General features: G+C 41.4%; 1 protein-coding gene across 2 annotated transcripts; it reads left to right on the forward strand.

Moving 5' to 3' along the window:
• The first annotated feature begins 1829 nt into the window (after positions 1 to 1829).
• SAP18 (Sin3A associated protein 18) lies at positions 1830 to 10462 on the forward strand. Of its 2 annotated transcripts, XM_070578583.1 has the most exons (5): positions 1830 to 2353; positions 2464 to 2825; positions 2997 to 3106; positions 8058 to 8180; positions 8442 to 10462. In XM_070578583.1, the coding sequence occupies exons 2-5, from the start codon at positions 2697 to 2699 to the stop codon at positions 8596 to 8598; spliced, it is 519 nt and encodes a 172-aa protein (XP_070434684.1). In that variant the 5' UTR covers positions 1830 to 2353; positions 2464 to 2696; the 3' UTR covers positions 8599 to 10462. The 2 variants fall into 2 exon arrangements, with proteins under 2 accessions (XP_070434684.1, XP_008534861.1); XM_008536639.2 differs by having other exon boundaries at positions 2273 to 2825.
• The last annotated feature ends 3758 nt before the right edge of the window (positions 10463 to 14220 follow it).

The following is a 14220-nucleotide window of genomic DNA, read 5'->3' on the forward strand; positions in this document are numbered from 1 at the left end:
CTTTGGGGAGAAAAAGGAAAAACATAAAATCTTTAAAAAAAAAAAAAACATATTTTAGTCTTTGCGTCCATGTCTTCAGGGTGTTTCTTTTTATGAATATACTCTTGGTAGACATTCAGGTTGTTTCTAGGTATTATGAATAAAGATGTTAGAACATTACTCAACCTGTTGCCTGGTGCTCATGTGTAACAGTTTCTCAGAGGAATACAAATAGGAGTGGAATAGCTAGGTCTTAAGGTGTGCACATATATCCAGTTTTTCTGCGTAATGCCAATTTTTCCAAAGTGGATGAGAGTAATCTGTAAGAAGTCTCTGTTCTCCATATCCTTGCCAGCACTTGGTTGTCAGACTTTTGTGTTTTGGCCAATCTAGTACTGTAGAGTGAAATGTTATCTAACATGGTTTAAAAGTGCATTTCTAGGATTATTCGTGAGGTTTGGTATCCTTCCTGTTTACACGTAACTTGTAGTTTTTCCTCTGTGAAATGCCTATTGTGCCTTTTCATTTTTCTATTGGGTTGTTTGCCTTTTTCTTATTGATTCATTTGTTGTTGGTAGTGCCATCATGTCCACTTCAACCCCAGCGACCCTGTGGACAGCAGAGCAGAACCCTGCCTGGTCTTTTTGTGCTATCCTCTCACCCTCCATTGCTCTATCAGCAATATTCCACTGCTATTTATAGGGTTTTCATGGCCAGATTTTTCATAAGTGGGTGGAAACTGAAAGGTGTCCACCATGGGTGACCCTTCTGGTATTTGAAATACCAGTGGCCTAACTTTCAACATCACAGCAACACGCGGCCTCTGCACCATGACAGACCGGTGGTGTGGTTCCCTGTCTGGGAAAACAAAGCTGGGCCACAGTGATGAGAGCACCAGATCTTAACCACTAGACCATGAGGGCTGGTATTGATTCATAGGCATTCTTTTTTTCTTTCAGGTGCTAGTTTTTAAAATAGGAAGATACAGTATTCACACAGAAGAGTGTGTAAAACATAAATTTATTGTCAAAATAATTTAAAGTCAAAGACTGTGTAACCACCAACTAGGTCAAAAAACACAATGCTGCCAACACTCCAGAAGCACCTCCTTTGCCCCCCCCTGTTCTCCATCCCATTCTGTTCTCAGAGGAAATTACCATTCTGACTTTTTTGGTAATTACTTCATCATTTTGCTTTTTATAGTTTTATCACCTGGAAATGTATCCTGAACAATATAGTTTAGCATTGCCTGCTTTTGAATGTTATAAAAATGGATTCACATGCTATATATTCTTTTGTCTTTGGTTTCTTACACACATCATGTTTGTGAACTTCATGTTGTTTCACCTGGTTGTGGTTTCACATATCTGTAGTTTGTTCATTTCTGTCACTGTATAGTATTCCACAGCTGTTTGGTAGACTTGTTGCTGTATAGTATACCACAATTCACTGAACGATTGTACCCTTGATGGACACTCGCGTTGTTTCCAGATTTCTGTTCTTATGAACAATACTGTTGAGAACATTCTTGTAACCTCTCTGGATATACCTGAGCAAGATTTTCTCTAGAGGAGTAGAAGTGTTAAGTCCAAATTATACATATCTTTAACTTTGCTAAATAATCCAAAACTACTTTCCGAAGTGGGTATACCAATTTGTGCTCTCCCCACGAGTATTAGAGAATTCCCATTCGTCTACCAACAATTGTTGATGTCAGAGTTTCTAATTTTTGCCAAGCTAGCGGGTGTGGTTTGGTTAAAGCCAATCACTGTGATTTAAACGTGTTCCCTGGCTAGTACCGAGCCTGGGCACATACGCGTTTATTGGCTATTTGGATTTCTTCGTTTCACAAGCACCTGTTCACCTCTCTTCCCCATTTTTCTGTTGGGCTGTCCGCCTTTTTCTTTGGAAGTTCTGGTATATCCTGGACACTAGCTTTTGCCCATGACACGCATCACAGATCTCTTCTCCCAGTCTGTGGTTTACTTTTTTCTCTCTTTATGATGGTATTTTGAAGGTCAGCTTTTCTCTTCAATTTTAACATATCAACTTTATCACTCTTTTCTAGTTAGCGCTTTTCGTTTCAGGCATTCCGACCCAGCCGTCGCGAAGACAGTTCCGTGAGTTAGTGCCGGGCAGTCCTAGCTTTGCCGGTGGCCCTTCCGTCCCTGAGGCGCCTGCAATCGTGTGTGGTGTGCAGAGTCCCCTCCCCCTTCTCCCGACCAGACGGCCGGTGGCCGCGGCCGCGCGCGGAAAAGCGTCCTCCCGCCGTCGGCTCTGCAGGGCCGCTTCCGCCAGAACGCGGCGGTCCGCACGCGTCCGCCACCGCTTCTCACTCCTTCACCAGAGAAGAGGCGGCTATCTTGCTGAAAAGGCATGGTTTTGCTTGGTCACTCACCTTCCGTACTGTTTTGTGTTCATTAAGTTTTCATCATTTCGTGTGAACACGCCACTGTAACCTAATCTGGCCTGTGAATGTTTCAGGGAATAAACACCGCGGCAACAGGGACCACCGAACGACAGCAGGCACCTCCCTCTGAGGCTCCGCCCCGTGGGCGCCAGTGCCCGCCTTTTCCCTGAGGACGCAACACGCAGGCGCGGCCGGGCCAGGGCCCACGCGCCAGACAATGAATTGCGCCTGCGCTAGGGAACGCCCCGCCCCCACCCTTGGTCCTCTATAAAGCCTCGAGTTTCTCCTCGCGAGAGGCTTCGTTCTCATGTTAGCTGCGGGGGTCGGAGGTCAGAGCGAGCGTCTCGCGGGCCGTAGGAGGAAGATGGCGGTGGAGTCGCGCGTTACTCAGGAGGAAATTAAGAAGGAGCCGGAAAAGCCGATCGATCGGGAGAAGGTGTGGGGTCCGGAAGGAGATGGTGGTGGGCCCGATGGGGCCGGTGCGCGGAAGGCGGAGGGCTTTTTGCTCCCAGGGCGGCTCGGAGGCCGCGACGCCTCCGGAAGGGAAGCGAGCTCCGGACTCGCTTTCTTTAACTCCTGCCCTTTCCCTTCCTCTTCTCTCCGCCAGACATGCCCGCTGCTGCTGCGTGTGTTCACCACCAATAACGGCCGCCACCACCGAATGGACGAGTTCTCCCGCGGAAACGTGCCGTCCAGCGAGCTGCAGATCTACACTTGGTGAGGCCGCGGGCGGGCCGCTGCCCTTGCCGGGGACGCTTGTCCTCGTCTTCACTGTCTCTCCCGCTCGGGGCCTTTGCGGCAGCTCTCAGAAAGTTAGAGGTTTTAGCTGTTAGGTAGACGGGGATTTGCCTACTTTGTAATTCTTTTAACGTTTAGTATTTAAACTTTGGGGTTGTAAAGAACTGACAGACCCAAGATTGCTATCACTGTTACGGCTGCTGGGTACAAAAGTGATAGGTAGGTAATTAAAATGCGGTAGCCGCCCTTAAGGGGCTCCTGGTTGGATAAATGGTACTAGAATAACATGGTGGGGGGAGTGATGCTGTTGAGTGGTAGTAGTTATCCTTGAAGAGCATTTCCACGTAATATGACGCCTTCGGTGCTATAGCATCAGAAGCAAAAACCGAGTGATTTCTGATCTGGTGCTTAATGGATAAGCTTTTGATGTGTGTTTAGTGAAGACCTGCCCCCGAATGTCTGTCTTATGTGTACCTTCCCTACCCTCAAGTCTGAGCAGGACCGTTAGGTGCAGCAAGCTGCATGTAATGCCTTGGTTTGACATCATAATGTCGTTTTAGTAGCAGGAAAAGGTGTATAATTTTTTAAAATATGTCTGTCGTGGTAAAATATATATAACATTTGCCTTTTTAACTGTACGATTTGGTGGTATTAAATATATTCACATTGTGCAACCATTGCCATTATCTATTTCCAAAACTTTTTCATTCCCCTCCACAACAGAAATTCTGTTGCACAGTAACTCCCCATTCCTATGAATTTTCTGTCCTTTTGTGTCTGGCCTGTTTCATTGAGTATGATGTTTCCAAGCTTCATCCATGTTGTAGCATGTGTCAGAACTTCGTTCTTTTTTATGGCTGAATAATAGTTCATTGTATGGACATAGCACATTTTGTTCGTCCACGAATCTGTTGATGGGCACTGGGGGGTTGTTGCCACCTTTGGGCTATTGTGAAGAATGCTGCTATGAACGTGGGTGTACATGTGTCTGAGTCCCTGCTTTCACTTCTTTTGGGTATATTCCCAGAAGTGGGATTGCTGAATTCTACCGTCATTCTGTTTAACTTTTCAAGGAACCGCTATTTTCACACAGCATTTTACATTCCCAAAAAGGTGTGTGATTTTAAACTGGAAGCCCAGTATACTCGAACTCAGTTCTTTAAAGATTGGGACCTTATTTGTCTTTCTGGAGGTGCTTGTTAAATGTATGTAATAGTAAGATTCTAATTCAGTATCATTCCGGGATAAAAGTTCCAGGAAGGTTGATTTAACTTATAGGGAAGAATGTTGTTAATGGATTGATGGGAACACCTCTGTTCAGAGATTAAGGTGTATATTTCCTCCAACAAATGAGAGTTCCTATTTGCCAGGTGCTGTGCTTAAGACCCTGAAAGTACAAAGTAGAGAGGGCACTGCCCCTTCCTATACTGTAGTAAGCTCAGTTGAATGGAGGAAGCAGATGAATAAATACTAAGACTTTAGGGTGAAGATGGCAGGGTGAGATTGTTCCACAGACCCTTTACTCCCAATCAAGAAAAAAAAAATTACAAAAAAATCCTCTCCTAAACTGTGCTGTCCATAAACTGCAAGCAAACAAGGAAAGACAGCCTTATGTTGTACCTCGGAATGGTGGCTAAAGAAGACAAAGACTCTGAAAGACTTGATTGGTTGGTGTGGGGGTAGCACAGAGCCCTGCTCCCACTCCCAGAAGCAGTGATGAGGGAAGATTAGTGAACAAATCTTGTGAATTCTCAATTTGTAGAAGTAGCCTGAGGGGCTAAAGTAGGCAGCCCCAAGACAAGTCAGGGAAAAGGAGTGGAAGTCCAGCCCAGCAGAAGCAAAGTCAGTGGCACTGTGTGCAGTTGGGGGAACAAGCCAAATACCACAGGAATGGTATATCTCCTGCACTTGGGTGGTCATTAAACAGGTTCCTGGAAGATAATGACATAGGTCACTGTATGTAGCAAGGTTCAACTAGAAAAAAAGAACCAGTAGGAGATATATATTATAAGAGATTTATTGCAGAGAATTGGTTTACACAATTGTGGGGCTGCCTAGGCACCTAAGTCCCTAATCTGTAGGGCAGGCTATCAGGAAGGGCAGGCTGGAACTCTCAAGCATGAGCTAAAGCTGCTGGCTATAGCCAGAATTTCTTCAGGAAAGGCTCAGCTGTGCTCTTGAAGCCTTTTCAACTGATTGAATCAGACTGACTCAAATTGATTGGATGAGGTTTACTTGTTATCTAGGATAATCTCCTTAATTTAAAGTCAACTGATTATAGAGTTTAATCCCACCCACAAAATACCATACACAATACCTGCCTTAGCATTTGATTGAATAACCAGGGGCTGTAGCTTTGCCAAATTGACACAAAACTGACCCTAACAGTCACCCAGAAAAGAGTTCAGCCTGAAGGGAGCTCTTGTGTTGTTCACCTGTGTACTCAAGCTTTAGACTAGTTGTCAGAAAGCAACACTTGGCAATTTGTTTAGAGAGGAAGAAAAAATCCTTTCTGGTACACCTCATAAGTCTATACTGTGTACGAAGGAATAATTGATACAGAATAAACATCTCAGAATATCAGGTGAAAAAAAACACCTCCAAACAGATTTAAAAAATCATTCTGGCCTCAGACCTCATGCCAACACTGGAGATGAGTGGGGACAAAGTTAAAATAACCAGGGTAATTGTTACAGAACAGAATATGAACTCTGACAAAGTAAAAATAAGCTGCAAAACTAGGTGAGAGGAAGAGAAACAACGTGAATATCTGAAATTTTAACAATTCCTTCAATTTCACTTTAGTTTTTCTTCTGTTAAATTTCAAGTAAAATTAATTTTTGTTAAAAATATGTATAATGTTTGAAGCGTGAGTTACATTTTTGTATTATAGTCTCAGCATGTATAACATGCTTGATAATATTAAGACTATTTTCTTCTGTAGCACTGTGTATGCATTAAAAGATGCCTAGAGGGATGTTAGCATCACTGGTTATTTCTGGTTGGTGAAATAATTTGTTGAATTCTTGGATATGGCTTTTCCCTTGTTTAAGTAATGAATACGTATCAAGTTGAGAAAGACAGTCATGTGCAGTTTCTTGCCCTTTTCATGCCCACCTGAGTGGCCTTGGGCCTGGAACTTTTCCTTGAAAACAGAGAGAGAGAATCCTGACTGCCTCTGCTGGGCATTGCTCTTTGGGAGTATCTTTCCCTGTTCTGGGCTTGATATGTTCTTGTTTTCCTTAAACATGTGCGTCATGTGGCACCTCACCAACCCCACTGCTATATCCATTCCTAGTGGGGAGGGAAGGGGGGTCTTTCGCCTGCAGCACAACGGGAATGAGTGCAGACGTGTCTGTGCATCAGCTGCAGGGTGAGGCTTGCTGGCAGTGGGGGACCCACACTCACTGTTGAAGCTGACCCTGCTCTGTGCAAGTAAAGCATTGTTCCATCCAGTGCCCGAGTGAGTCATGTCTTTCTTGGCAACCCCAGCACCTGCAACCATGCAGTAGGCTGGCATCCTGGGACTGCTGCTCCTGGTAGGAGGCATTGTTCTTTGCTATCCTCTACACAGTTGGACTCCTCCCTGGGAGGTGGTAACAGGTATTACTTGGCATATTTGTTTTGTGCAAAAACAGGAACTTTAAAAAACTGAGATGGAGATGAGTTGAAGGCAACATATACAGTTAAATAAGAGGCTAAAATAAAGCAGTGATGGAGGGGATGGAGAAAAAAAGATTTGATCTGTATGGGAGGTAGAAACGACGGGATGGAGGTGGAAGGAAGTTAACAATGCTTAGGTTTATGACGTGGGCAACTAAGTGGGTGATGGTAGTTTTGATGGTAATAGGAGAGGAAGGGCATGTTTTGGGGGGAATACTGTTGAATCTGTTACCAGCATATTTAGAAAGATTCAGCAGCAGTAGGGAACGGATGATGATGTGGTCGTCCTGGATATTTTTACTCTCAGTAAAATGGTGGTAGCAGTTGAAGCCCTAGTTTTACTTGAGTATGATTTGGTGGAGATTTGTATATGGGGTGCAGAGTTAAAACTAAATGGCCTCTTGGGCATTTGATTCCCTGCTCGATGGTATACAGTGGAGTTCTCATTCTTCATGAGTGCCTGGTATCCTTGTGTCATATTGTAGCACCTTATAGGCAGTGCTCCTTCAAGTTCCAAGTCATCTATTTCTTTTTCCCTGTTGTCATAAAAGAAATCAATGTAAAAATTTATACTGGTTTGTTACTGTTTCCAAGATGCTTATCTTTTAAAAGATTTTTCCAGATTGTGCCATATTAGCTCAAAGGACTATCTTAAGTTCTGAGTTCAAATAAGTATTTGCAGGGCAGGAATATATATTTTGAAAGGAGACTGTGTTTGGTCTTGAGAAAATTTAATGTTTCGTTAGCTTTAGGACACCCATCTATTGTGAAACTCATCATAAGATTCCATCTTAGAAAGGAAAGATACGGCACATCTTTATGAAAATGCTTTCCTATCACATTGATTCTAAGATGCATTCTAATTTCAGAGAAGCTAAAATGTGGAAAAGTACGTGTCTTAGAAATAATGAAATACAGTTCTTTTAAGTGTTTGGACTAGTTAACTTTGAAGGGGTAAATGACTAGGCCGATAAGATGTTACATAGCAACAAAAGATAGCATATGTAATTCTGAAGTCCCTTTTAACATACTGACATGCTAAACTTTAAATTCATCACAATTTCAGACATTGAGGCTGGTAAGGGGGGGAGTATTTGAGGGCAAATAGTAATATTAGGTGCTTTAAAATTAACTCAAGTATAAGACCTTGACAGTTTCTAACATAAGTTGCAGTTCAGACACATATAAATAACTTGTTGTATGTCAATATCCTTGTTATATTATTGCTGATTAATCAAATGTACTATCTTTTTTAAAAAAAATTCAGGATGGATGCAACCTTGAAAGAACTGACTAGTTTAGTAAAAGAAGTCTACCCAGAAGCTAGAAAGAAGGGCACACACTTCAATTTTGCAATTGTTTTTACGGATCTTAAAAGACCTGGCTATCGGTAGGTAACTTTTTGTTTTTAATTCCTATAATCTCTTTTTGGTTTTGATATGTTTTAACTGATAGGGATAACCCCTTTAATGAATCTCTTTAGTGGGGGGAATATAGATTTGTATTAATATCTGGTTTGGCTTTATATAGTACTTAAATTTTTAACTGTCTCATAAGATAATGGAGCAAATCCAGTCCCATATTCACTTTGTAGTACATATTAAGTTGCATTGATTTGTGATCCATTAATAGTTGATCTCCTTTTCTGCAGAGTAAAGGAGATTGGCAGCACCATGTCTGGGAGAAAGGGGACTGACGATTCCATGACCCTGCAGTCGCAGAAGTTCCAAATAGGAGATTATTTGGACATAGCAATTACCCCTCCAAATCGGGCACCACCTCCTTCAGGGCGCATGAGACCATATTAAATTTTATTTACTATTTCTTGAATTTATTTTTCATTCAGTTATGTAAAATAAACTTATGCTTTTTTCTTCCCCTCATTGTTGCCATTAAGCCTTTAAACAAATTGTAATGCATCTATTTAGGAGTTAGATTTGGCTGTGCTATGGTATGAAAATTAATAGAAAGTCCATATGTTTCAAGTCCTTCTGTAAAATATGAAGAAAAGTGCTCTTAGCCTTCTATGTAAAACTGTATTGTTAAATATATGTGTGCAATTCACCTGAGTGTGAAAATTAATGGATGCATGGGAACAGGGTTTCATTTAGTATTTGGGGTAGCTGAGTAGTGGAGGATGGTATGTTTAAGCCCAAATGGGGCAGAACAAGAAAGCCATGGGGATTATATTAAATAGAGTTCGTGACCCCAACGATTGTATGCAGTTAGAAAAAGGACCTGTATGAGTGAGGTAGCGTGGCAGCAGAGGCATTTTAGAATACTGTGAGCCAAGGCAGGTTGAAGAAGCTGTCTGTTTGAAGAGATTGGCCTGCCTGAATCAAAGTGCAGTGACATAAAAAGAGAAGAGGAGAACTGCTGCCACAGGGAGGGCTTTTTAGGTTTCAAAAATGGAGAGAACATGGCATCTTGAGGACAGGAAGCAGTATAGAGGAAACAAGGGTTAGAACTTAGGGTGAGGGTGGAAAGTTGACCTTGAAGAAGATCTGAAAATGGAGGGAGGGACGAAAGAGGAACTTAAGACCAAGGGAGAAGAGCCTGGGATGAGGTCAAGGTGAGTCAGTAGGGGATATGCACCCCTCCCGTTAAGTGCAGGGTCTGGTTTGTATCTGACATCTGATTTGAGAGGCAGTATGCGTAGCGGTTAAAACCAGTTAGGCCAAACGTTGAAATCCGGTTGCACCTGTATCTCTTCAACCATGGACAAGTTACTTGAATCTGTTTGTTTTTTTAATTTGTAAAATGGAGATAGCAGTCCTTAGGATTGTGAGGATTAAATATTTGCAAAGGGCTTAGAATAGTGCCTGACGTGTAAGAAACAAATGTTAGCTATTAGCCGTAAAGTGGAGTTCAGTCAAAACTGGGACCATATCTTGCGTGGCACTATTACATTCTCATTTTGAAGTTTGTAGAGTATGACAGTATGTGATAGACCTAATTACCTTTAGTCTATTACAGTAGAAAATTAAAAATGTGTATTCCAAAATGTAATAATATGTATGTTCTAGCAGTGATTTTCAAAGCAAAATTGCAGTTTTATCTTACAAAAGTAGCCTTTTAAAATCTAAAATGATTCTGTGGAATTGGGTCCCTGTTGCAAAGTCAGTCAGCAGGTGGCAGAGACAAGCCTGGAATCTCGCCTAGTGCCTCGTACCCTGTGGTTTACTCCAAACCCTTAGATTCTTTATTCATTCAGACTAGATAAACTTGAGTTCTTTAAGTCTTAAAATTAATTTATACCTAATATTTTAGAGAAGAGGAGCCATGATTACCTTCCTATTTGTGGGAAAGTAATTGATTTACTATGCAGATCAAGAAGGCAGGAACTAAATACAGGACCTTCGTAGGCCAATTTTTCATAATGGTGTGAACTCATACAGTGAGGGCTCTCCTGTAATTCCAGGTTATTCTCCTAGTTGAAATAAAGTGGTTTATTTGCTTGGTTCCAACCTGGAACTTTTCCTTTTAAAGATTTCAGTCTTCCACCAAAAGTACAGTTAAAGAATACCTAGTGAATTTATTACTGAATATAATGTTAAGAATCAAAAGACTTATACTTGGTCCTTATTTACCTCTGACTTTGGGAAGTATGGCTTTGGAGTAACTGAGCTGTCTCCTCAAATATAAAATAGAAATAAATGGTTACCACGCTCAGTGCTTTAGTATCCTGACTGCCTCACTTGCTTGTAAGGTATTTTGGAGTTGAAATTTTCCCTTTGGAGTATGTGAGTTAATAGCATATGCATTGCCTGTAGTATCTTTTCATTTTTCTCACAGCATACGTGAACTTGGTATTTTCGTTTTTTTACCACATCCTTAATAGGGAGTCTCAACGTTAAGTTTATACTTAAATTTTACAAAACATGACTGGAACTCTCATACCCATAGTAATCATTGGCCCAGGTGATGTTTCTTTTTTTTTTCTTTTTTCTCCAAAAGCCCCCTGGTACATAGTTGTGTATTTTTAGTTGTGGGTCCTTCTAGTTGTGGCATGTGGGACGCCACCTCAGCATGGCCTGATGAGCGGTGCCATGTCAGCGCCCAGGATTGAAACCAGTGAAACCCTGGGCTGCTGAAGCAGAGCGCACGAACTTAACCACTCGGCCACAGGCCCAGCTCTTCAGGTAATGTCTCATATATCAATTTTGTGCATGTGAGGGGCGGGTGAGAAGGGAAGGGAAAGCTATTAAACTGTTAGGCTAGGTCTAAAATTCTCTAAAATTTAAACTGTTAAATAAAAAGCTGAACTCAGCCTACCTCTTTCTATTCAAACACAAATTCCAAACTTGGTTTTTGTGAAACTGAGAAGTCAACACCCTAAAACTAAGGTTATCATAATAATTATAATTTGAGTGCTTAGTTGTGCCAAATACCATGCTAAGGATCTTTACCAGGCATTCTCTCATTTGACCTTTACAACTGAGATACTATGACTATAGTTTCCACTTACAGTTGAAATTGAGACCTGCTTTAAACAGCAGCTCACAAGTGAGGCATATGAACCTAGATAGCCGACAGTAGATTAGTGGGAACATACGTTTCCAAAAATAATTCTTTCATAGTTTCTTTTGACCTCAACCCACACTACACTGTTACAGCTCTTGCAGTGAAGTTATCCTGTGCATTGTAAATTTCTGACAAGGTACAGTCAAGGTACAGTACGTGGACCTGTTTGTTTTTGTACAAACCAAAACACCTCCTTTTAAAGAAATGATATGGTCATGGTTTCCAGACTGAGTATTAGAGCAGCCAAATGATGTCTTCATGTTCTGATTTGTACTTTATTGCTTAGATACAGGTTTTGCCAATAGCTGTAATTTCTTGGAGTCTGAAATGGAGTAAAGTTGAAGGAAGTATGTTTATTCTGTTAGAAGGGATTCATCATGACTGGGTAACTAGTCTATAAAGACAAAGTCATGGGTTTTTCCCCCCATAAGCTAAAACCTAAAAAGCAATTTTAATACTTAGTACTAGTTAATACTACCTAAATACTAATAATTCTAATGCTAAAAATTCCCTTCAGCCTGGGAATGTTAGGCAGAATTTATTGTATAAAGGTGTTACTACATACCTACCTCATCAGACTGTTGGGAGAAGCCAATGAAATGGTGCTTAGAGGAATGCCTGGTGGATAGTGAATGTTCAATAAATAGCTATTTTAAAAGAAGAAAAAAGGCATTTGTAGCCCCTCACTTTGTGCCTTTAGTTGTTCAGAATTTCCTACCCTACCCAGGCTGGCAGGCCAGCCCAGTTACAACCAACTCCTAACAAAACTTCAGATGGTATTTGATGAAGTTTAAGCAGTTTAAATTATGAATAAGGTGAACCTCCTGAAACATTTCCAAAATGTGTGTAAATTCCAGAGTAATTATTGGAAATTGTCAGAATTTGTAGTGCGCCCAATTACTCGAACTCTTCTCACACTTTCCAGTACTTTGCCAGAGAATAAAATAGATTTAATGACTGCCTCTCAGCAGGTACTATGGGCCTGGTGATACACAGAGAAATCTGACACAAATATAGATCCTTCCTCAGTCCTACAATGTCTAGTAATGAAAGAAGGTGTAAATACTGATGATAAAAGGTAGTTAGGAAAGTGTTGCGAGAAACGGTTGCTACTGAAGATGGCGTTTGGCCTGCTTCAACTCCTAAAAGAGGGGTTGGGTTTATACTCCTGATAAAGGGTACAGCATGAACAAAGGCATGGAAGTGGAAATGGGAACTCATACAATCAAGGGAGCACTTATTATGTACTAATTTTGCCTGGAGTTCAGGAGAAAGAGGAATGTCAGATGCTGTTGGAATAATCTAGGTGAGAATTGAGATGGTGGTAGAGGGGAGGGGACACATCCCAGAGATGTTAGAGGCCATCAGTAAGATTTGGGGTGGGAAATGGGACGTGGGAGAGGAAAATCAATCATTAAAGCCACAATCTCCTAATCTGAAAAACTGGGATGATAGCTTAACTCTTACAAAGTAGGTACTAAGAAATAAGTCAGTAAATGTTTTTATAACTGTGCCTAGCATAGTAAGACCTCAGTAAGTGTGTGATGTTATCACTAAATCATTCAATAAATATTTTAAATTGCTAGGTACCAGCGTAAAGAACCAAGAAGATCCCTGCCCTCAATGAACTTATGGTCCGGTGGGGGAGACAAACACTAATGTACATTCGAATATTTTATTACAAATTCTACCATGTTATATGAAGGATGAGAATAGGGTGCTGAGAAAGAACTGAGAGAGAGGACTTCTTTTAGCCTGGGAAAACAGGTAAAGTCTGATAAAATGATGAATCTCAGACCTGAAGGGGATAAACCAAGACTCTTAAGAGTTTCAAATAACAAGAAAGCTCCAGCTAGCTTAAGCACATTAATGAATCATTCTTTGAATGATTTCAAAAATCATGAATCATTTAATTGAAAGGTCTCGAGTTAGAGCCAGCTGGCTTCAGGCCCGTCTGGATCACTGGGCTGAAAGTTCTCACAGCTCAACTCACTTGCTCTCGATAGGGCTTCTGTGTGCTGGCTCCATTCTCAAGCAGGTTCTCCCTTGGAGGTGGCAAGAGGGTAGCCAGCAGCTCCAGGTGTACGTCTCTGTATATCCAGGGAAGTGCTGCTCCCAGAGTCCCAGCATTGGCTTTCATTGACTTGACTGACTGGTGTCGTCAGGGACTGATGCTGCTTGGTTAAGCTGGGAGCTGGACTATGACTTCTTCAAGGCAAATCAGAATATTGTTTTCCTTTAAAGGGGCAATAGTGGTGGGCAGACAAAAATGTCTATCTACAGCATAAAGATGAGAGGGAGAGTTACTTAAGCAGAGTGGGTGGGAAAAAGTACTCTAGGCAGAGAGCAGTACGCGTGAAGCCCTGAGGCAGGAAAGAAAGGAAGAAAAAGATGACTAGTGTGCTACAGCACAAGTTAGAAGAAAAGAGGGGGAAGTAACCCAGGGACAAATTATACAGAGTTATGTAGGTCCTCTTATGGATCTCGGATTTCATTTGAGGAGCAATGGGAAGACACTGAAGGATTTTAAGCAAGGAGAGACATGCTTGAAAGATCCTAACATTTGAACTTGATAAGCTAGAAACAGTTCTAAGTAACAGAAACTTAAGATCATAGGAAAGTGGTAAGGGTCAGGGAAAGAGAAATTTTGGATAAACTGAATTTGAGAGGCCATCACAAAACAAGTGGAGAGCGCTAACAGGCAATCAGAAATGCTTAATGTAACATTTCCCATCTTTTTTTTTTAAAAAAAGCCATTTTTGCTCCATATCCTTCTCTAGCTGCAACACCATTTCCTCCCTTCAGCAAAATTCATCACAAGAGCTGTCTCAATCCATTCTTTGCTTCCTCAGCTTTATTCTCTTCAGTCCACTTCAGACTTCTATCCCTAGCAGTCCATCAAAATC

The sequence above is a fragment of the Equus przewalskii genome, chromosome 16, assembly GCF_037783145.1.
Source record: "Equus przewalskii isolate Varuska chromosome 16, EquPr2, whole genome shotgun sequence".
Lineage (NCBI taxonomy): Eukaryota > Metazoa > Chordata > Mammalia > Perissodactyla > Equidae > Equus > Equus przewalskii.